Source organism: Martes martes (genome assembly GCF_963455335.1).
Source record: "Martes martes genome assembly, chromosome: X".
NCBI lineage: Eukaryota > Metazoa > Chordata > Mammalia > Carnivora > Mustelidae > Martes > Martes martes.
Window position 1 is genome coordinate 39471930 of NC_137897.1, and position 21592 is coordinate 39493521.

The 21592-nt window shown below is 38.8% G+C and overlaps 1 protein-coding gene across 1 annotated transcript in view; it reads left to right on the forward strand.

Moving 5' to 3' along the window:
• Positions 1-3161: 3161 nt before the first annotated feature.
• The window catches only part of JADE3 (jade family PHD finger 3), a gene marked incomplete at its 3' end in the record, with an annotated part of 59006 nt that continues 40575 nt past the window's right edge, over positions 3162-21592 (forward strand). The window contains exons 1-3 of the mRNA XM_080795887.1: positions 3162-3213; positions 3976-4055; positions 21355-21512. Coding sequence (XP_080652013.1) covers positions 3168-3213; positions 3976-4055; positions 21355-21512 — 284 coding nt within the window. The 5' untranslated portion in view covers positions 3162-3167. The remainder of the gene's footprint in view (positions 3214-3975; positions 4056-21354; positions 21513-21592) is intronic.

Below are 21592 nucleotides of genomic sequence, written 5' to 3' on the forward strand. Positions count from 1 at the left end.
TTGGGCCCCTTTAGTGAATTTTTTCATTTCAGTTATTGTACTTTTCAATGCTAGAATTACCAGTTGGTAATTCTTTTTTATACTTTATAAAAAATTCTTTTTTATACTTTCTACCTCTTCATTGATATTCTTACCTTCCTTCTTTTTTTACATTCCTTTTTTTTTAAGATTTTATTTATTTATTTATTTGACAGCGGGCAGGGAGAGCACAAGCAAGGCGAGTGGCAGGCAGAGGGAGAGGGAGAGGCAGTGCTGAACAGAGAGCCTAATGCGGGGCTTGATCCCAGGACCCTAGATCATGACCTGAGCCAAAGGCAGACGCTAACCGATGGAGCCACCCAGGCACCCCCTTCCTTTATTTTTTTAATCATGGTTTTTGGGGGGTTTTTTAAGCTCTTTGAATATATTTGTATGGCTAATTTGAAGTCTTTACCTGTCGAATCTGTTATCTGGTTGCTCTCACAGATTTTTTCTGGTGTGTAGGTCATACTTTCCTGTTTCTTTGCATGTCTCATAGTTTTTTGTTTGAAATTGGACATTGTAGATAATATAATGTAACAACACTGGGTACTGGCACACACACCCCCTGCCCAGGGCACTTTATTGTTAAATTCTTATTTATTTCTTTAATGACTGGCTGGATTATTTTCCTAAAGTCTGTTTACTCCCCACCTCCTTTTTTTTTGAGGGAGGAAGGAGGTGGGGGTAGAGGAATAGAAAGAAAATCTTAAGCAGGCTCCATGCCCAGCAGAGATCCCTGACATGGGGTTCAGTCTCACTACCCTGAGATCATGACCTGAGCCAAAATCAAGAGTCGGACACTTAACCTCCCGAGCCTCCCAGGTGACCCTAATCACTCCCCACCTTTGCCCTGCAGTGTAAGTCTTAATGTTGTCTCTTAAGGGTGCATTCTTTGGTATGCCCCAGTCACCCTGGGATGACATTGGTTGGCAGGGTTCTTTTTTACTTCCCCTCACCACACCTCCCCTCACCACACCACATTGCTAAGCTGAAATGGCTAATTGCTCTGTTATTTTTAATAGTACCCTGGGACATAAATTGTTCTACAAACTGATCCAATCAAACTAGAACTCCTTCGAGAAGGGATAGTTCCTGAGATCAGTATTTGAGATTTTTTTTTCTGACTCCAGGATTGTTCCTCCCAGCTGTCTCTTTCCCTGGTTCTCCAGCATGCTAGCCAGCCTAGGCTCGAACTTCTCCACACTTAGTTGCAAATGGGGAGAGATTTCAAGGCCTCTGTTCTATGGTCTGCTTCTCCCCCTGGGCAAAGTCTCTGAGCCACAGCTCAAGGGTAGAGTGTGGGGACAATGATGTACTTCCCTGTGAGTGGCAGCCCCCCAGGTCTCCTAGGTTTGCCTCTCTATAGAACCTCTATAGAACCCCCACTTGATGAGCTGGAGTCAGGGCCATTGGAACCTCAGTATTCTTGGTGGCACCACACCCAAGGTTTAGCCTCCATCCCAGGAGTCCGGGCCATCTGGAAGAAGGAAGGCCCAACCTCTCAGCTGCTCTTGTCTGGAACTTAACCTCAACAACAGGTGGCTGGAGCAGGATGAAAAATGCTGACATCTTGCTCCTCCCAGGAAGAAAGCCTTACACCTGGGAGCTGGGGGAAAGGGGGATCTGTGTTCTTGGTTGCACCAGTCTCATATGAAATCTGTGCTGGGAGAGGGTAAAGGAAGTAGTTCTAGATCAAATACCACAAATTCTTTCTGAGTTTTAGTAGGTTTTATTTAATAAATGCTTCTTCATTTGCTCTGTGTCCTTAGAGCCATTTCTAGAGACTTTAAATGAATAGCTTTTTGTTTCTTTTTAAAGTAATTTTCACCAGCTTCACTGGGGAGTGGGTTGGTGAAGCTCTTCACGTTGTCATGCCAGAAGGGGAACTTTCTCTATTAACTTTTTAACATAGTTTTGTTTATGTTACCCATAATTGCTCACAATGGCTTTGTACTAGGGTTTCTATCTCCTTGGTAGATTGTGAGTGGCTTGAAGGCAGTAGCTCTGACCTTTATTCCTTGTGGAATCATGATTGCCTCCAATAGCATTTTGTATACTGTGGCACATAGAAGAATGTCAATTACTGATTGTATCACTGTATTTTCTAGTTCATTTCTTCAGTACTTGCTTTGTACCTTACAATGCCTTCCATTTTTCTTAAACCCTAGCACTGGCGTGTTCCCAGAAAAGTTGTGCCTCTTTTTTATCTGCTGTTGGCCACACGTACACAAGGAAGGGCACTTAAGTTTTAAGTTTTAGTCAAACCCATTATACATTTATCACAGTACTAGGAGCTTTCTTTTTTAAGTGGTAATGATCACTCTTTTTTTAAGATTTTATTTATTTATTTGAAAGAGAGAGCACACGTGAGCAGGGGAAGGGGCAGCGGGGGAGGGAGAAGAAGAGGGAAAGAATCCTAAGCAGACTGTGGCCTGAGTGCAGAGCCCTATGCAGGGCTCGATCTCAGGACCCTGAGGTCATGATTTGAGCTGAAACCAAGAGTCAGATGCTTAACTGACTGAGCTACCCAGGCACTCCTATAGGAGCTTTCTTATAACATTCCTTGTGGCATATATATAGATATAATTTTAAATTAGGCTAGTTGTTTGAGGGATGGGGCGGGGAGAAAGAAAGGGGGAAAGGACAGACAGAAAAGCAGTATGGTTATGTCCTTAAAGGTGGGACATGCCTCACTTGTTCTTTCTTAGCCAAGTGTATCTTGTGCCTTTTGACCTTGACCCATGAGAGCTCTGCCTTGCAAATGCTTTTTACCTTTCCGGCTCCTGACCTACTGGGGTTCCCTGGTTGGTGATGGCCGCATGGCTACCTGCTTTTGTTTGGATGGACTGTGGTTATGTGGCCACATCTGAGGCAGCCTGTTCTGGACCGTTGATCCAGGACTGCTGGGGCATCCTCCTCTTCAGTCTTTGTTACCCTCTGTGTTGGAGAATTTGACAGTACCCTTCTCCTATCACTGTAGGTCATTTGAGGATATTTTTGACAGAAATCATTTGATCCGCATGATTTGCCTGCTGCTGCTTCTTGGGATCTGTAGGGCAGTGTCGACTGCCCTTGAAATGGGTGTGTGTGTGTATGTATTTTGACTGTTTTATTCAGTTTTGTTCTCTTTCCCAGGATGCTCCAGGATGAAACGCCATAGAACACTCAGCAGCAGTGACAGCTCAGACGAAAGTGAGTGGAACCGGCCAACAGTTGGTAACTCTGTATCTATACTCTTTGAGGGTTTATTCTTTAACTTGAGGACAAGCTATTTCATGTTTCTTTCAATGGTTAAAAAATAATGTTTCTAGGAAGGAAAGTTTAGGGTACTATTGTTCTTATTCATTTAAATTTCATTAAAAATAGATAGGTGGGAAAATTGGTTTTTTGTGGCATATAGCAATTTGTTCTTCACTTTTCATTTGCCAAAACAACAAAAGCCAAATCTAATAATGATTTAGCAGTGCTTTTCTCTATAGAAAGAACAAAAAGTACAAGAGCATAAATTATAGGCCCTACAATTCCAACTGTAACTAGGTATTAAATGTTTGACTGGATGAATCATCATTTGTAGCATTTGGGGGAGGGCCAAAGGATCCACAGATTATTTGCCTCACATTTTTTAGTTTTTCCGGTTGCTTTTACAGACACATTTTCTCTAGGTGGAACATGAATCATGTTGTTCCAAAATGTTGTGAAGTATGATTACGCCAAATCAAACCTCCTCAGCATTAGCACTGTGGAAGCTTTTACATGCTGGGAGGTCTTCTATAAATGTTGTTAAGCTCCATTATGAGTCTTTCTTGATTGCAATTTAACTGTTTTCCTCAGTGGTATGAGATCACCGTGCTCTTCTCCATGATACCTTTCATATTCTCTTGGATGACATTTAGTTATGTGACATTTAGTAATATTAGCAAGTCTCGGTATTTTTTGCCTAATTATCTTTTTCAGGTCCTTCCACTTCCTTTACTTCTGGCTCAATGTATAGGAGCAAATCCAGAATTCCAAATGAACACAAGAAGCCTGCGGAGGTGAGATCAGATATTTAATTTTTAGACTTAAAAAAATAGACAGCTGCCTTCTGCCTACACACCTACAATGGCCAGATCTTAGATATGTGAGGATTAAACTATGTGCCAAGGGATAGACTTGTTTTCTTATGAACGTTTCTGGTTTTTAAGAAAGATTCCATTTTCTTTTCCCTTTGGGAAAACAGTAATCATCACACCGATTTCATTTTGGTGATGACACTTAAGTGCCTGGCTTTAGAATATAAGGCTTCCCCTAGCCAAGAAGTCAAAAGGAGCCAGACTTGGGGAATTGCAAAGGACCCAAAGATCTGGCCTTGATTGGAAAGAGCTAAGTTGGCAGGTGGGAGGCAGTGCAAGTAGGGATTGATGAGAAGGTTATGGTTGGAGAGGGGAAGGATAGGTTAAACGTCTGAGCTATAGGCTTTGATGGGCTTTATAGACTTCAGAGCACTGCCAGCCCAAAGAAAATGAATCACTTCTCTTGAGGCTGGTCATCCTGTTTTTTTTTTTTTAAGATTTTATTTATTTATTTGAGAGAGAGCATGAGAGGGAACATGAGAGTGGGGAAGGGCAAAGGGAGAAGGAGAAGCAGACTCCCTGCTAAGCAGAGAGTCCAACTCGGGGCTCAGTCCCAGGACCCTGGGATCATGACCTGAGCTAAAGGCAGACACTTAACTAACTAAGCTACCCAGGTGCCCTGAGGCTGGTTATCTTCTACCTCAAGGACAGCAAAGTGCCAGAGGTACACTTGGACTTGGGAATGGCTTGGCAGATCCTACAGACTTTCCTCTATGATAATTAAATGATGAGAACCTGACATTGTGTGTCTTCACTTCTATGAGTAGACTTCTTTAGCTGCAGAGGAAAGGGAGTATATTAGTTAACTATTGCTACATTACAAATGATCACAAAGCTAGTGGCTTAAAACAGCAAACGTTTATTATCTCAGTTTCTGTGAGTCAGAAGTCTGGACACAGCATCCCTAGGTTCTCTGTTCCAGGTCTTTCAAGGCTGCAATCAGTGTGCTGACTGGGCCGTGTTCTGGAGGTTCTACTAGGGAAGAATTCACTTACACCCTCATTCATATTGTTGGCAGAATTCATCTCCTTGCAGCTAGAGGATTGAGATCCCGGGTTTTTTCTGGCTTTTGGTGGAAGACTACCCCCTGCTCATATGAGAGTGTAAGAGTAGAGACTGCTCATAGCTTTTTGCCACGTGGCCTTCTCCATACGTCCTCTCAAAACATGGCAGCTTACTTTTCCAAAGTCAACAAGGTGAGAATCTTTTGCTCCAGTCTGCTAAGACTGAGTCTTATATAGTATAACATAATCATGGGAATGACCTCCCATCACATTTGCCACACAACATAACCTAATCAAGGAAGTGACATTCCATCACATTTGACATATTCTATTGGCTAGAAGCAAGTCATAGGTTCCACCTACCCTCACACAAGGTAGGTCAGGGGTGCCATGCTTTAGGGTGTCATCCAGAGAGAGCATTTGTCTCTCTCTCAGAGGTCACTTTTCATTTCCATCTCTTGCTTAAAATCTTTCTGGGCACAGTAAAATATCAGAGTGTGTTTATCTGTGTCTGTTTCATGCAGAAAATCTTAGGGAATAAAATGCATGTAAACAGGAACAAAACAAATTTCCCATCTATCCAGAGGAGGCTTTGACTATAGCATGATGAGAAAGAAACTTTGCTACTTTTCCATTTAGGACAGACAGCCCCAGAGCATAAAATGACTCAGTAGTTTTGGGTCTTAAGTCCTAATGCCTCCAGTTCAGTGAGAATAGCAGTCTTTTGTTGCAAGGGATAGGGTACCTGACCACCAGAAGCAAATTTTTAACTTTATGTTTCACATTCTGTTATAAAAGAGAGAACCTGATATAGTAGAACAAAACTAGCTTTGGCATTAGAAGAGAATGATTCCATGTTTTGCCTTGCCGGCTTATTTCATGTCTCTGAAATAATTTATTTTGTCATTATAACATGCACATTATTATAACTCCCTCTCATAGCTACCATTTATTGAAATTTTATGTTCCAAGAGCTTTATGGTAGACAATCTGATTGTTTCCCAAAATTAAGCAATTATAATAATCTCCTTGGGTGCTTCCTTCATTTAAAAAATTTTTAATAATGTCAGTATGGACTCACATACATTTATTTTATACTTGGGGCTATAATCCAATACTACATAATTTATTGTGTTGCTCAAATTGTTTCATAAATCAATGAAATCATCTCATGTTTTTTTCTCTTCAATTCCACTGATTTCTGTTCTTATTTTTATTATTTACTTTGTTCTTGCTCTAGGTTTACTTGGTTCTTTTTCTAGATTCTTAGGGTGGGCGCTTTGGCTATTTGAGACTTTTCTTCCTTTTTTTCCCTCTTTTCTAATGTAAGAATTTTAGTTCTATAAATTTCCCTTTAATTTTTTAAAGGTTTTATTTATTGAAAGAGAGAGAGAGAGAGATCACAAGCAGGAGGGAGGGGCAGAGGGAGAGGGAGAACAGGCTCCCTGCTGAGCAAGGAACTTTATGTGGGGCTCAATCCCAGGACCCTGGGATCATGACCCAAGCTGAAGGTAGATGCTTAACCAACTGAGCCACCCAGGCATGCCTATAAATTTCCCTTTAAACATTTCTTTAGCTGCATCTCATTAATTTTGATGTGTTTGTTTTCATTTTTATCCACTTCAGTGTGTTTTTTATTTTTCTTAAGACTTTATCTTTGATCCATGGCTTTTTAGAAGTATGTTGTTTAGTTTCCAAGCATTTGAAGACTTCCCTGCTTTCTTTCTGTTACTGATTCTAGTCTGAATCCAGTTTTGATGGAGAACATAATCTCTACAATTTCACATATTTTTACATTTGTCAAGGTTTGCTTTATAGCTAAGGATATGGTTTTTCTTTTGTAAATGTTTCATTTTATGTGTACTTACAGACTGTGTATTATGCTGTTGTTGGGTCCTTGACAGTGTTCTTCTGTATCCTCATGGATATTCTGCCTAGTAGTTCTATCAGTTGTTTAGAGAGGGCTGTAGAAGTCTCCAACTGTAATTATGGACTTGTGTCTTTCTCCTCTCCATTCTGTCGGTTTGGTTTATATATTTTGAAGCTCTTTTGTTAAGTGCATACATATTTAGGACTGCTATATCTGGGTGAATTTAGCATCATTTAATGTCCCTCTCTGTCTTTGATAATTTTGTTTGCTCTGGAGTCTACACTGTCTAATATTAATATAGTTTGTAGCTTTCTTTTGATTCATGTTTACATTGTATATTTTAATATTCTTTTACTTGTAACATATATATGATTATATTTGAAGTGAATTTCTTATAGATGATATATAGTTGGGTCATTTTTTTTTTTAAAAGATATGTTACTTGAGGGGCGCCTGGGTGGCTCAGTGGGTTAAAGCCTCTGCCTTCGGCTCAGGTCATGATCCCAGAGTCCTGGGATTGAGCCCCACATCGGGCTATCTGCTCTGCAGGGCGCCTGCTTCCTCTTCTCTCTCTCTCTGCCTGCCTTTCTGCCTACTTGTGATCTCTGTCTGTCAAATAAATAAATAAAATCTTTAAAAAAAAAGATACATTACTTGAGAGAGAAAGAGAGAGCATGATTTGGGGGAGGAGCTGAGGAAGCAGGAGAGAGAGAATCTCAAGCCGACTTCCTGCTGAGAGCAGAGCCCAATGCAGGGCTTGATCCACAACCCTGAGATCATGGCCTGAGCCTTAATCAAGAGTCAGATACTCAACCCACCTGGGTGCCCCCAGTTAGGTCATTTTTAAAACTACTCTTTCAATCTCTTTTAATTGGAATATTTAAGCCACTTATAGTTAATGTAACTTTTGGTATGATTTAGTTTATGTCTGTCATTTTGTTGTTTGTTTTCTATTTGTTCTCTCTGTTTTTTGGTTTCTCTGTTTTGTTTTCTGTGAATTACTTGAACATTTTTTTGAATTCCATGTTGACTTTTCTGTAATGGTTTTGAGTGTATATCTTTGTGTAAATTTTTAGTGGTTGCTCTTGGGATGCAACCTTTAAAAAGGAGAACTTTTTTTAATGTGTTCTCTACATTTTATCACTTCAAATGAAATATAGGAACCTTAACCACTGGGACACCTGGCTGCCTCAGTCAGTAGAGCCTGCAACTCTTGATCTCAGGGTCATGTGCTCAAGCCTCATGTTGGGTGTGGAATCTACTTAAAAAGAAAAAAAGAAGAAAGAAAAGCAAAGAAACCTTACTATCATCTAGGTTCATTTATTATCCCCACCTTTATAATATAATTGTCTTGAATATTCTTTCTACATACCTTGAGAACTGTATTAGACAATGTTATAATTTTTGCTTCAAACAACAAACATTATTTATAAAACTCAAGAGAAGGTAGTTTATTATATTTACCCATATTTTTACTCTGATTCTTCCTTTATTCCTGATGCCCCAACATTCCTTTTGTTCATTTCCTTTCTGTTTAAAGAACTCCCTTTAGCCATTCTTTTAGGGTAAGTCTGCTGGTGATCAATTCTCTTTGTTTTTCTTCTTTTGAGAATGTCTTAATTTTGCCTTCATTCCTGAAGGATATTTTCACTTGATACAGAATTCTGGCTTGACAGTACTTTTCTTTCTGCACTTGAAAAATGTACTACTTTCTTCTGGCCCCCATGGTTTCTTGTGAGAAATCTGCTCTCATTCAAGTAGTTGCTCCCCTGCACGTAATCAGTCATTTCTTTTCCAGTTGCTTTCAAGATTTTTCTTTGTCTTTATTCCCGAAGTTTGATTATAATGTGCATGGGCATGGATTTCTTTTGGTTTATCCTGTTTGGAGTCTGATCAGCTTCTTGAATCTATGTTTATATCTTCTGCCAATTTGGGGAATTTTTCAGCCATTATTTCTTCATCCGTTTTTTCAGCTCCATCTTCTTTCTCCTCTTCTTTTGGGACTTCAATTGCATGAATGTTAGATCTTTTGTTACTTCCCCAGAGGTCCCTCAGACTCTTCTCTTTTTTTCAGTATATATTCTTTCTTTTGATCAGATTGGGCAATTTCTCTTGTTCACAGATTCTTTTTATTGTGTTAATTCCATTCTTCTATTGAGCCTATCCCTTGAGTTGTTGTTTCAGTTATTGTATTATTCCATTTCAGATTTTTTATTTGGTTATTCTTTACACCCTCTATTTCTCTGCTGAAACTTTCAGTTTGTTTCAGAAGTGTTTCTAATCTCTTATTGAAGCACTTTTATGATGGCTGCTTTAAACTCCTTGTCGGATGATTCCAGTATCTGTGTCATCTCAGTGTTGGTGTCTATTGATTGTCTCCTCTCATTCCCAGTTCTTAGTACAATAAGTGATTTTCTGTTGTATTCTGGACTTTTTTGGTATTATATTATCAGATAGTAAGTCTTTTTTAAATCTGTTCTAATAAGCCTCTGTAGTAACCAGGCCAGTGGGGAGGTGGGGTGCTGACTCTGTACCACCAGTTGCAGAATTCCTAGGCTTCCCATCTTACTTCTGTTAGTCTCTAGGAAGATAGTTCTGTTATCTCTCTGGGACCAGGAGAGGGGTGTCTCCCTATTACTTGGTGGGGGTGGAAATCCCCACCCTGTTGCCTCTACTGATAGCAGCGGTAGTGGAGGTGGTGAGGGGTACTACATTACTGCTGGGTGGTAGTGACAGTCCAGGCTCCCTACCCAGTCTGTGCGGATCCCACATTAAGGAGGAGGGGTACTTTGTTATTGTTGGGTGGGGGTGGATGTCAGGGCCTCTAAGGTGATGTCCACTGATGCCACAACAGTTGCCCTTTTCAAAAAGAAAACATTTTATACATCTTTTATGAAATATAATTCTTATACCATGCAGTTCATCTTTTTAAAATGTATAATTCAGTAGATTTTAGTCTAGTCACAGAACTGTATAACCATAACCACAGTCTAAATATAGAACATTTTCATCACCCCAGAAAGAAACCCCTTACCCATTAGCAGTTACTCTCTAACTCCCCTACTGCCAGCCCATGGCAACCACTAATCTAACTTCCGTCTCTACGGATTTGCCTGTTCTGGACATTTCATATAAATGGAATCATCTAATATACAGCCTTTTGTGTCTGGCTTCTTAAACTTGGCACAATGTTTTCAGGGTTCATCCATGTTAGAGCATGTATCAGTAGTTTATTTCTTTTAATGACTGAATGATATTCCATTGTATGGGTATATCACATTTTATTTATCCATTCATTAATTAATGGACATTGGGGTTGTCTCTGTCTTTGGAGTAATACGAATAATGCTACTGTGAATATTCATGTACAAGTTTCTGTGTGGACATATGTTTTCAGTTGTCTTGAGTATATACCTAGGTGTGGAATTGCTGAGCCATATACTAACCCTAGTTAACCATCTGAGGAAATGCCAGGCTGTTTTCCAAAAGGGCTTCATCAGTTTATACTCCCACTCCCAGTGTAAGAGGATATTTGAAATGTGTTACTGCTGTGGGCACCAGAGACTTCCTTCTAATTCTTCTGGTGACCTTGTTTTTCTCTGCTGTCTTGGATTAGAATCTTCCCTTTGTGCTTGTCCTCAGGAGAGATTCTGTCTTTTGCACCTCTCCCAGTATAAGCCACTGTTACTATCACTGGAGGCTTTAGCATAGTGGTAGAGCACTGGAGAATGACATTGTTCACTAACCTTCTGATTACTCTCAGTCTTTGAGATGTATAGTGGTCCTGTTTCTGGGGTTGAGATGAGGAAGTGGACTCTAGAGCTTTTCTTTTGTCCCAGCCTCCTGCCCCCCGCCGCCATCTGCCTGTAGCCAGTATCTTACGGTTTGCCCAGTCTCTGTCCCGCCTCTTGATTAAGGCTGGGGTTGGGTACTTTGCCCTTCTTCCCAGCGCTTGTGAAATTACACCAGTGCCCTCACCAGATAGCCTTCCCCTGCAGGTGAAGCTTTTTTTTTTCAGTAAGGGAGCCAGGACACAAAGCAGCAGAGACCCAGCCAGCACCACTGGGGGAGCCTTCTCCATATTTTCTACCGTCTTCCCTGTGAGAGCCTAGTTGGGTTTCTAGAGAAAAAGCTTACAAGAGGTTTGGAACCCCCTCTCACTATAGCCCCCAGGAACTTCATTCTCTCTTGGTTGTCCCCACTTTGCCCCCAGGAATTTGTTTAAATTTCTAGGTTAAACGTTCCTCCTGTGGCTTCTGCCCCAGGTAAGCATAAACTCCTGTCCTGTGTCTCCCTGCAGGCACGGTTGTCCTTCCTTGAGCTGGCCATTTGTCCTGTGACTCATTTCTCTAAAGGGTTCATGAAAAAATCATTAATTTGCTGCCTGTCTTGTCTTTTTTCTTCTTGTAAGGATGGGAGTTTCTCTTTTTCTGACTGAAACCTTTTGTTTGTAATGGGAGTTTGTCATTGAAATGCAGTGTAAATGATTGTTTTCACTGGGACTTAATCAGCTGCATTAATAGATTCATATTTTCTTTGATGTTTAGTGCTTCAGTGGGATTCCTGTTTATGCCTACCCCTGATTTATCCTCTAGAGAAGAGTTCTTGGGGTGTGTGAATTGCACATATTGTTCAGGGGCTTTGGTAGCTTCTACAAATTGTATACAGGCTTTCAAGGGTAAGTTTTTAAAGTGTTTTGTTGTGTATGCATATGCTAGTAGCCGCCTTCTGATTCTCAAAAGGGTCCATACTCTTAAAGATGTTTTTAGGGGCGCCTGGGTGGCTCACATCTGCCTTCAGTTCAGGTCATGATCCCAGGGTCCTGGGATCTAGTCCCGCTTTGGGCTCCCTGCTCAGCCAGGAGGCTGCTTCCCACTCTGCCTGCCACTCCCTCTGCTTGTTCGTTCTTTCTCTCTCTGACAAATAAATAAAATCTTTTTTTAAAGATGTTTTTTAAAAAGCCAGTTGCCCTAGAAAAAGCACATAGTACTAGACAACTAATTTGAATGTATTAAAAAGTCTTCTATTCTTTCTCAAAAGCCAGAATGTTTTCATGTATATCATCCGACTGGTCTATAAGACATAACCTATCTTAAAGAATTGATGGCATATCATCTGTGGTTCCATAGTCTCATTTATTATGTCTAAGACTTTCAAAGCAGCAGACTTTCATAGCAGCAGAGTGAAAAGCTCATACATTTTAACTCGGCAGAAAACACACCCTCAAATAGAGCCTGTATTTCTAACATGCTTGATTATTTGGTTTTCTGACCTACAGAAGATAAAAACTACCAAGCTTGCAAATGCACACTTACTGTACAAAAAAGGGATAGTGAGGGATGGGAGAAAAACTTGCAAAGTAAACCTCAGATGTCATCTTTTACATGAAAATTGCCCAGATCTCAAACTCAGACTCAGTTACTCCCTCTCCTCCATCACTGGGATGCATACCACCTCTGTTGGGTAGTGGGTAAGGGGAATAATCAAACCTACCTAAGTTGCCCAAAAGTACATTTGTTTATGGTAGTTGATGTTTCAGTTGATGTCAACCCAAAGCCATCAAAAATGCCCTGTTTTTTCTTTGTAAGAAAACTGAGAATTATTTTAAGCTATTTGAAAAATATTTCTGTGAAAAAATATTTACATGATCTTTAAAGTTTCAAACTTAGAAATTGAATAAGCTTTGCTCCATTGGAAAAATTAAGTGGGACACAGTAGCTTGATAATACTGTGTACCTTATGTCATCGTGTAAGAACAAACTTGTTCTTCGCTAGGTTTTCTCTGCTTTAAGTGGTTGTTTCTTTTAGATTACCTGAACGCCTTTTTTTTTTTTTTCATCTGAAGATTGTATAATTCTAAGAAAATCACTTATGGGGCACCTGGTTGGCTCAGTGGGTTAAAGCCTCTGCCTTCAGCTCAGATCATGATCCCCGGGTTGTGGGATCGAGCCCCACATCAGGCTCTCTGCTCAGCAGGGAGCCTGCTTCCTCCTCTCTCTCTGCCTGCCTCTCTGCCTACTTGTGATCTCTCTCTGTCAAATAAATAATAAATAAAATCTTGAAAGAAAAAAAAATCACTTATAGTTAGTTCCTTTTGATTAAATATAATTACCACATTTGCAGCTGTTTTTTTATGCTTTTGGGGTGACACATCTATTTGTGGTCATTTGTGTATAGTTTCATATTTAAGTGACTGTGAATCAGAACTAATCTGTTTCTCTGCTTCATTCACATGGACCAGACAGTTTTCCCTTTTGTGTCATACAGGAAGTAAATGTTTTGACTTTTCCTCTAAAAAATGTCACAGAAATGTTCAGACTAGCTATGCTTTAAGAAACTGCCCACTGAGAGATGTTAATGAGAGCAGTAAAAGCCAGAGCTGTCCATGAAGGACATTTTCATTTTGTGGCTCTGGCAGGTTATAAGCATTGATATTCTAATTGAATTCATAGTGAGGCCTCCTTTGTTTCTGCATGCATCTGAGGGGCCAAGATGTACATGCACTGTTGGACTTGGCATAGCTTTTGGGCTGTATGTTAGTCTGTGAATCCCCTCTTTGACCATAAATGAGCAGATATCTGGTAAGTACAAAGCTTTTTTGTTTCAGGAACTTTTGGGGGAAACTACCAGTGCATATAAAATAGGCACACAATTAAGAACTTGTAAAACTTCTCAACTTCATTACCTAGGTCAATGTCAACATCTAGATCCTTCATTCATAATCTTTAACATCAAATGCCATGTTTTATTTTGTGAAGTTTCTGCATTACCTTGTGGCCTATAGAGTGTTGGCTGGAGTTTTTGGTGGGCTTCTTGCTTGGAAATCCTATCTTTGGGAGCTGAACCATGCATGTTTTAGTTGAGCCATGAACTCACATCTCCTTTACCCCATCAATGATTACTTTTATGGACTAGATAGATAGGAAAACTTAGCTGCATACTTCTTTCTGCTTTTAGAAGTAAAGCTGAGACTATGACAATGATGATAAAATAATAAGCACAGCTAGAATTTATTTAGCAGTTACCATGAGCTTAATACCACGCTAAGCCCTTTACATAAATTGAGCCATTTAATTCTTATAACAACCCCTATGAGGTGTTTTTGTTATCCCCATTTTGCAGATGAGTAAACTGAGACACAGAATTTAAATAATTTGTCCCAAATTGGTTGGTGAAACCAGTAGACCAGTAGTCTGTCCCTGGGCCCATACTCCTTTCTTTAAAGATTTTTAATTTCATATTTGACTGTGTAAGATACTTGCTTGGTTCATACATCTAACTATGACACAAAACACATACAGAGAGATCTAGCTTTTGTCTTTCTCTCCTTGTTTTCTCCCTCCCAGAGGTAGCCATTTTTTTTAAAAAAGCTTTTGTTTTATCCTTTTATTGTTTCTTTATGACAATATATACAAATTTGTGCATATGTGTGTGCCTCCATATGTATAGAGAACTCACACCTCTCTACCCAGGATACACTGAAGCTATTTTGTTTGCCTGTATTCATTTTTTTAAAAACCCCAAATTCCTTTTCTTATCAAAAGCAGATTCATGAGACCAGTTTGGTAAATATATTTCCTATCGCTTTGCAGATATCTGCCTGAGTACTGAGCTTACATTCCTATCCTTTATTCGGCATTTTATGTTCTGCCTCATGCTTGGGATGTTTCTACAGCGAGATAAAGCAGACTCTTGTACTCTGCCTTGAGTAAAAATGCTTCTCTAGAAACCTTGGATCTGATGCTATTTAATCTAGCTAGCTTATAAAATTGAAATCAGGCTTATCATGTAAGGCTGCTGCTTTTCTCTAAAGATGGAAAGAAAATAATAATAGTCATTAGATCTAGCCTTCATTCTTCATTTTAAGAAAAATAGGTCTGAATTGATTGGTGTTCCTGTAGTCTGAGGTTTCTCAGACTTCACAGAATGTCTGTTCCCTGGAGGTTTGGCATTTCTGAAGCCGTGGACAAGGGCCAGATTTCCCTGGCTTCTGCCTTTATATCTCTTTGTCTAGAGTCTTCAAGTTACTCGTCTGTTTGGTAAACATGTGTATTAGTTTCCTAGGGCTGCTGTAACAAATTACCACAAACTGGGTGGCTTAGAACAAGTGGAATGATTTTCTCACAGTTCTGGAGGCCAGAAGCCCCAAATTGGCCAGGCTGCACTCCCTTCAGAGACTGTGGGGGAGATTCCATCCTTTGCCTCTTCCAGGTTCTGATGACTGTCAGCATTTACTGACTTGTGGATCAATGAGTCACTCCAATCTCTGTATCCATGATCATGCTGCCTCCTCCTCTTCTGTCTTAAATCTCTCTCTGCTTTTCTTTTGTAAGGATACTTGTCAATTGGATTTAGGGCCCACCAAGATGTTCTAGGATGATCTCTTCATCTCAGAATCCTTAAATTATTTTTATCTGCAAAGTTCCCTTTTCCAAATCAGGTAACATTCATAGATTCCAGAAATTAGGATGTAGACATATCTTTTGGGGGCCACTGTTCAAACCACTACAGTATGTTTCCAGGCTACTTAGGAAACTATACAGAACAGATTTTCATAAGCAGTTACATCAAGTATAAAGACATGGCTTAAGCTATATGATGAGTTGGTGTGACATTATTAACTAAGCATGGTTTGCAATCAGTTGATTTATTTTGTGAAGTGTATCACATGGAAAACAATGAAATATTTTAGGAGGTTGAAAATACTTAGCCCTAGTATTCTTTCCAGATCTAAAGTAGGATTTCCCATAGCACTCTTTCCCAAAGAGAACAGTTTATTTAGCACAATTGCAAATTGCTACCACTACTTAACCACTGGCTCATTAAAGGCACTCTAGTCTTTTATAGAAATGGATCAGTGTTCAGGAAAATGGTGATTGAGTTTCTCCCCCAACCACCCAGAACACCGAGCGCTATGCAAAACACGTTAAATGGATATGACAGTGATCCTCTCTTACCCCCTTGTACAAAGCATTATATAATAAACCACCAGGTTTTTTTCTTCTACAGACAGCCTTCTCCCTGCACAGTACCCAATTAACTTTAATTGGCAAGGATTCTTGGTAGGGAGGTCATTTTGTTGCCACCTGGCCACCAACATGTTTAAGGTTGGTTTCTTTCTCTACTTTGCTCAGATCATATTATTTCTTAATCTTCCCTAAATGAAAGCAACAGGCATTTGCAGAGTTGTCCCTGCAAAGAAGCAAATGGAATGAGTCTTTATCCATTTAAATGGCATCATTTGATTATGTGAAAGTTCAGTCCTGTACTCTGAAATGTTGTCGGTTTAAACAGAACTGCACCAATGGAGAATTAACTGTTTTATTGGATCATGCTCTGTGCCTGCACTTTCATGTTACATATAATTTGAACAGTGTTTCTCCTCAGAGAACCTTTATTAACATTAAGGGCTAAAATGTTTGATTGATAGCATTTTTTCCTTTGATCTTCCAGAAATGTGGACATGTTTATTTTCAGCCTGCCAGTGGATGGTTGAATTTTTTCAGAATTAGAAATGAGTATTTCTGATTTCTAATTTCTAATTCTGAGTGTATGTATGTAGTGTCAGTGTATGTATACTTTTGTGTGAAAGTGTATTCCCTCATTCCTTAGACTTCAACTGGGCCTTCATCACTGACATCATTCCCAGTTAGCTTAAGACCTCATAGCATACTATTTTTCTGTTGTTGGAAAGGGCAGAATCACAAAGCTTAGGCTTCCACAGCCATTTAAGTCATGTGTCCCGGCAGGTGAGCATATTTCTGTGCCCATTAGTTATCCAGGGACCCCTTCAACCAGAGGATAACAGTACATCAGACTTCAGGTGGATCCTGGTTCCCGTACTGTGTCTGATTGTGCTTTGAGTACAGAAAGTGAACTATGGGGAATCTCTTTGTTTCCCCAAGTCCAAGTTGTAGCTGTACTCATATCATCATCCTCTACCTCTGACCTTTGAACTTTTCACACACCTAGGGCTCCCTTGCCAGGGGTAGGGTTAAGGCTCACTCAGGGGTCTTCTTGGCTACCACAATAGACATTACATTCCTATCCTCATCACCCCTAAGGAACCCACTGAGAACCATAAAACTGATAAACCAGATAGTAAAAGGTTAAAAAAGAAAATGAAACTAAGAACATTTTTAAAGATCTAAGTACAAAGGTAACAAATAGAATACAACTATAAACCTTCTTAAATGCAAAAAAAGTGATTAAAAGAACAAACAATACACATGATAGAGACATGCATAAGGAAATTACCACATAATTTTCAATATAACAGAGTTGAGACCAAATATCTGAGACATGCCAGTAAATATGAATGGGCTTAACATTTATTAAAGAAAAAAATGTATGGCTCACAAAACAAGATGCAAGTATATTTTGTATATAAGAATATACCTAAAACACCTACTCTACTCAGAAAGGCTAGAAATAGAGATGGACAAAGGTGTACCAGGAAAATGGTAGGAGGCGGAGTGAGCCTGATCTCAGACAAACTAGAAATCAAGCCCTGCAAAACAAAGAAGGCTTTTTAGTGCTAAACACTACAATTCACCATGAAAATGTGATACTTAGGAATATTTATACACTGACTAATGCAGCAACCACCTTTGTGGAGCAACAGCCATGGAAGAGTCAAGGACATATAGGTTGAAACACACTGATCATAGGAGGCTTTCATACACCTCTCTCAGATTAAGTGAACAAAAAAATAAGAGAGGAGATAGATATAAACAACTTAAGCAGCTTAGTAAGGTACAGATGATGAATATATATCAAACTTGAAACCTTGATATTAGAGATAATAGAGAATATACCTTCTCAAATGTCTATGGTACACACACAAAATATAGCAAATATTAAGTCACAAGGAAAACAGTGATTTCCGTTATTACATGGACATGATATAAACAATACTCCGGTCACAATGTGGCAAAATCAGAAATTACAAAAACAGAAAGGTCCTTTCCTATGGAAATTTTAAACCCTTCTATTAAACAACTGTTGAGTGAAAAGAGGAATACAAACTGAAATCATAGATTTTTAAAAATGATAGTTTAAAGCATTCTGTCTCAGTTTGCTCCATATCTTAAATTATACAATAAGAAAAAGGAGGCATTGTTCCACCTACTCTTGATAAATTTTCTTATAAAAATTACTTTAATTCTCAATGTTTCTGATGTTTACAATATACTAAATTATTATATTTTTCATTTTTTATATACTTACAGCCAGCACTGAGAGTTTCTAATATTTTGACCAAAATGTTTAAAGGTCATAGAAAAATCATAATTTTCCCCATTAATAATTAAGATTGCTTTTCACAGTTTCCACATGCACTGTCATTTCTCAGGTCCCACTTCTGTGCAAAGTAGAACTGCCTATACTGTGCAATCCTCTGCAAAAATAAATCTGAAAACTGGATAAGATAACTTCCTATGGAAATACAGATTACCAAAATTGAATCCATTAGAGGTAGAAAGCTTAAAGGATCAATTTCTTTTTTTTTTTTTTTTAAAGATTTTATTTATTTATTTGTCAGAGAGAGAGAGAGAGAGGGAGTGAACACAGGCAGACAGAGTGGCAGAGGGAGAAGCAGGCTCCCTGCAGAGCAAGGAGCCCGAGGTGGGACTCGATCCCAGGACGCTGGGATCATGACCTGAGCCGAAGGCAGCCGCTTAACCAACTGAGCCACCCAGGCGTCCCAAAGGATCAATTTCTAAAGAATATGTACAGCATATTATTAAGCAACTACCCCACAATGAAAGCACCAAGTCCGGATGGTTTCCTAGGGACCAGATAGTCCCAATAATTCCCAGGTTATTCCAGAGCATTGTAACAGAACAAAAATATTCTAATTCCTTTTATTTTTTTAATTCTTTTTATGAAGCATATATAACACTGATATGTAAACCGAAAAGAAAGACAATTTTAAAAAAGAAAGGAAACTTCAGATAAATATCACTCATTGAATATGATACAAAAATACTAAATAGAATATTAGAAGACAGAATACAATACCATATTTAAGAAGTGTGTCATGACCAAATGACATTCATTCCAGAAATGCAAGTTTGTTTTGGTATTAAGAAATACAGTATAATCAATCGGGTGCCTGGGTGGCTCAGTCAGTTGAGCGTCTGCCTTTGGCTTAGGCTCCTGGGATCGAGCCCCACGTCAGGCTCTCTGCTCAGTGCAGAGCCTGCTTCTCTCTCTCCCTCTGCCAGCTGCTCCTCCTGCTTGTGCTCTCTCTGTCAAATAAATAAATAAAATCTTAAAAAAAAGAAATATAATATCATACCGCAAATTAATATATCTGAGGAAAATAACTATAATTATTTTCATATACCTGAAGAAGCCTTTAACAAAATTCAATACCCAAGCATTCAGAAACATTCAAGAATAAGGAACTGTAAGATAATTTAACATAGATACTATATCTATACACACACCATAGTCTTCAATCTAGTATCTTGATGAAGAACACTAAAGTCATTTCCCCCAATTTCAGGAAGAAGGCAGATATTGTCAACTATCCCCATTACTATTCCAAATATTACTACAGTATTTACCAATGCAGTTAAACAAGAGAAACTAATTAGGTAAAGACTAGGTAAAGAAGTTGTGAAACTCTCTTTGCGGATGATATGTTAATATATCTAGAAACCCATAGGAAAATCAATGATAAAAACTAACTCAGGCAATAAAAGAATTCAGTAAGATAGCAGGGTATGAAGTTAACATATAAAATCAATAGCTTTTATAAACAGAAGATATAAACATGCCTGGGTGTTGTGATGTAGGAAATTAAAGAAATACTCAAAAAAAGATGGGATGTGTTGAAAGAGCACAGGCAGTAGCCAAACCAAAAGTGTTCCTAGTGATCAGAGGTGGAACAATTTGAGCAACAAAAATAATAATAATACTGGATTATAACCCAAAGAGTAAAACAGATATCCACAAGCCTATAATATAACTAAATAATTGAATAAATAAACAAGGGGGAAGAAAGGACAGATCTTTCTTACAAAGGAATTCCAATTAATTAATGTAGAAGAACTGAGGGAAATAGAAAATCACCATTAGGATACCACAGTCATAATTCTTGCAGGCAAGCTATCCACCAGTGGATGCTCAAATAAGCTCATGACAGTTTGAGGAGAAACAGGGTGTTGTTAACAATCTTAAAGGATCTCTTCTAAGATGTTTATTAATTGCAAAGGGAGATACAGTAAACCGTGGAGAAAACCAGCAAGACACTACCTTAACCAAATGATCAAGTTTAACATCACCACTGGTAGGACATTGGCATTATATGTCCCTGATATAATGGAATGAGAAGGACACAGCATCATTTCTGTGGTATTCTTGCCAAAGATGAGTAACTTTAGTCACAAGAAAACATCAGACAAACCCAAATAGTAGGGATAGTCTCTAAAATACATGACCAGTTCTCTTCAAAAGTATCAAGGTCTTGAAAGACAAAAACTAAGAAACTGTCACAAATTGGACAATACTAAGGAGACATGACAGTTAATTGCAATGTGGGATCCTGGACTGAATTCTGGAACAGAAGGATATTAACCAGAAAATTAGTAACATTTTTAATAAAATCTGTAGATTAATTAATAGTATTGTAGCAATGCTGATTTTCTGGTTTAGGTCATTGTACTCTGGTTATGTGAGACATTAACATTAGAAGAAACTATACGAAGGGTATATGGGAGCTCTGTACTATTTTTGTAACTTTTCCATATGTCTGATTTCTAAGTAGGGACACCTGGGTGGCTCAGTCAGTTAAGCATCCAACTCTTGGTTTCAGTGCAGGTGTTGATCTCAGGGTCGTGAGATCCAGCCCCACATCCTAGCATGGACCCTGCTTAAGATTCTTTCTCTCCCTCTCCCTCCTCCAAAAAAACCCCTATAATTCCTATTAAAATCTCAGAAAGAAAAAAAATTAAGATAGTAGAATAATTTTTAAGTAAATAAAAAATAAAGTGATGCCTAAATAATTAGAAGTTATCAGAGGATACTTAAAAACTGCTTAATTTGAGAAAGTTAAGGTTTGTTTTATCAGACTTTTAGAGTAACCTGTACTGTTGATTTAAATTCAAGGAGCTCTAGAAAATAATTCAAGAAGGATTTCTTTACTCTGTTAAATCCAGAACAAACTGGCTTCCCCTGTCAGTACTTCAGACCCTTTCCAAATCGAAGTTGATCCGACCATTTAGGAAGTTAGAGATCTCTCTTGTTGAAGAGTAGGTGAGGATAGTCTTTTTAAAAGAACATTAAATGGTGTTAGTTTCGTAGTGATGGTCTTTTCAAGATGTGTCCAATGTCTTCTCAGGTGTTCCGAAAGGACCTCATCAGTGCCATGAAAATTCCAGATTCTCATCACATTAATCCAGACAGCTATTACCTCTTTGCGGATACATGGAAGGAAGAATGGGAAAAGGGAGTCCAGGTACCAGCCAGTCCAGACACTGTTCCACAGCCTTCCCTCAGGTATTTGCATGCTTGTACCTTTGACTTAGGGAATGATTGCTCTTACAGTTATCTGTGTGCTGGTGGGGGAGAGACTGCTT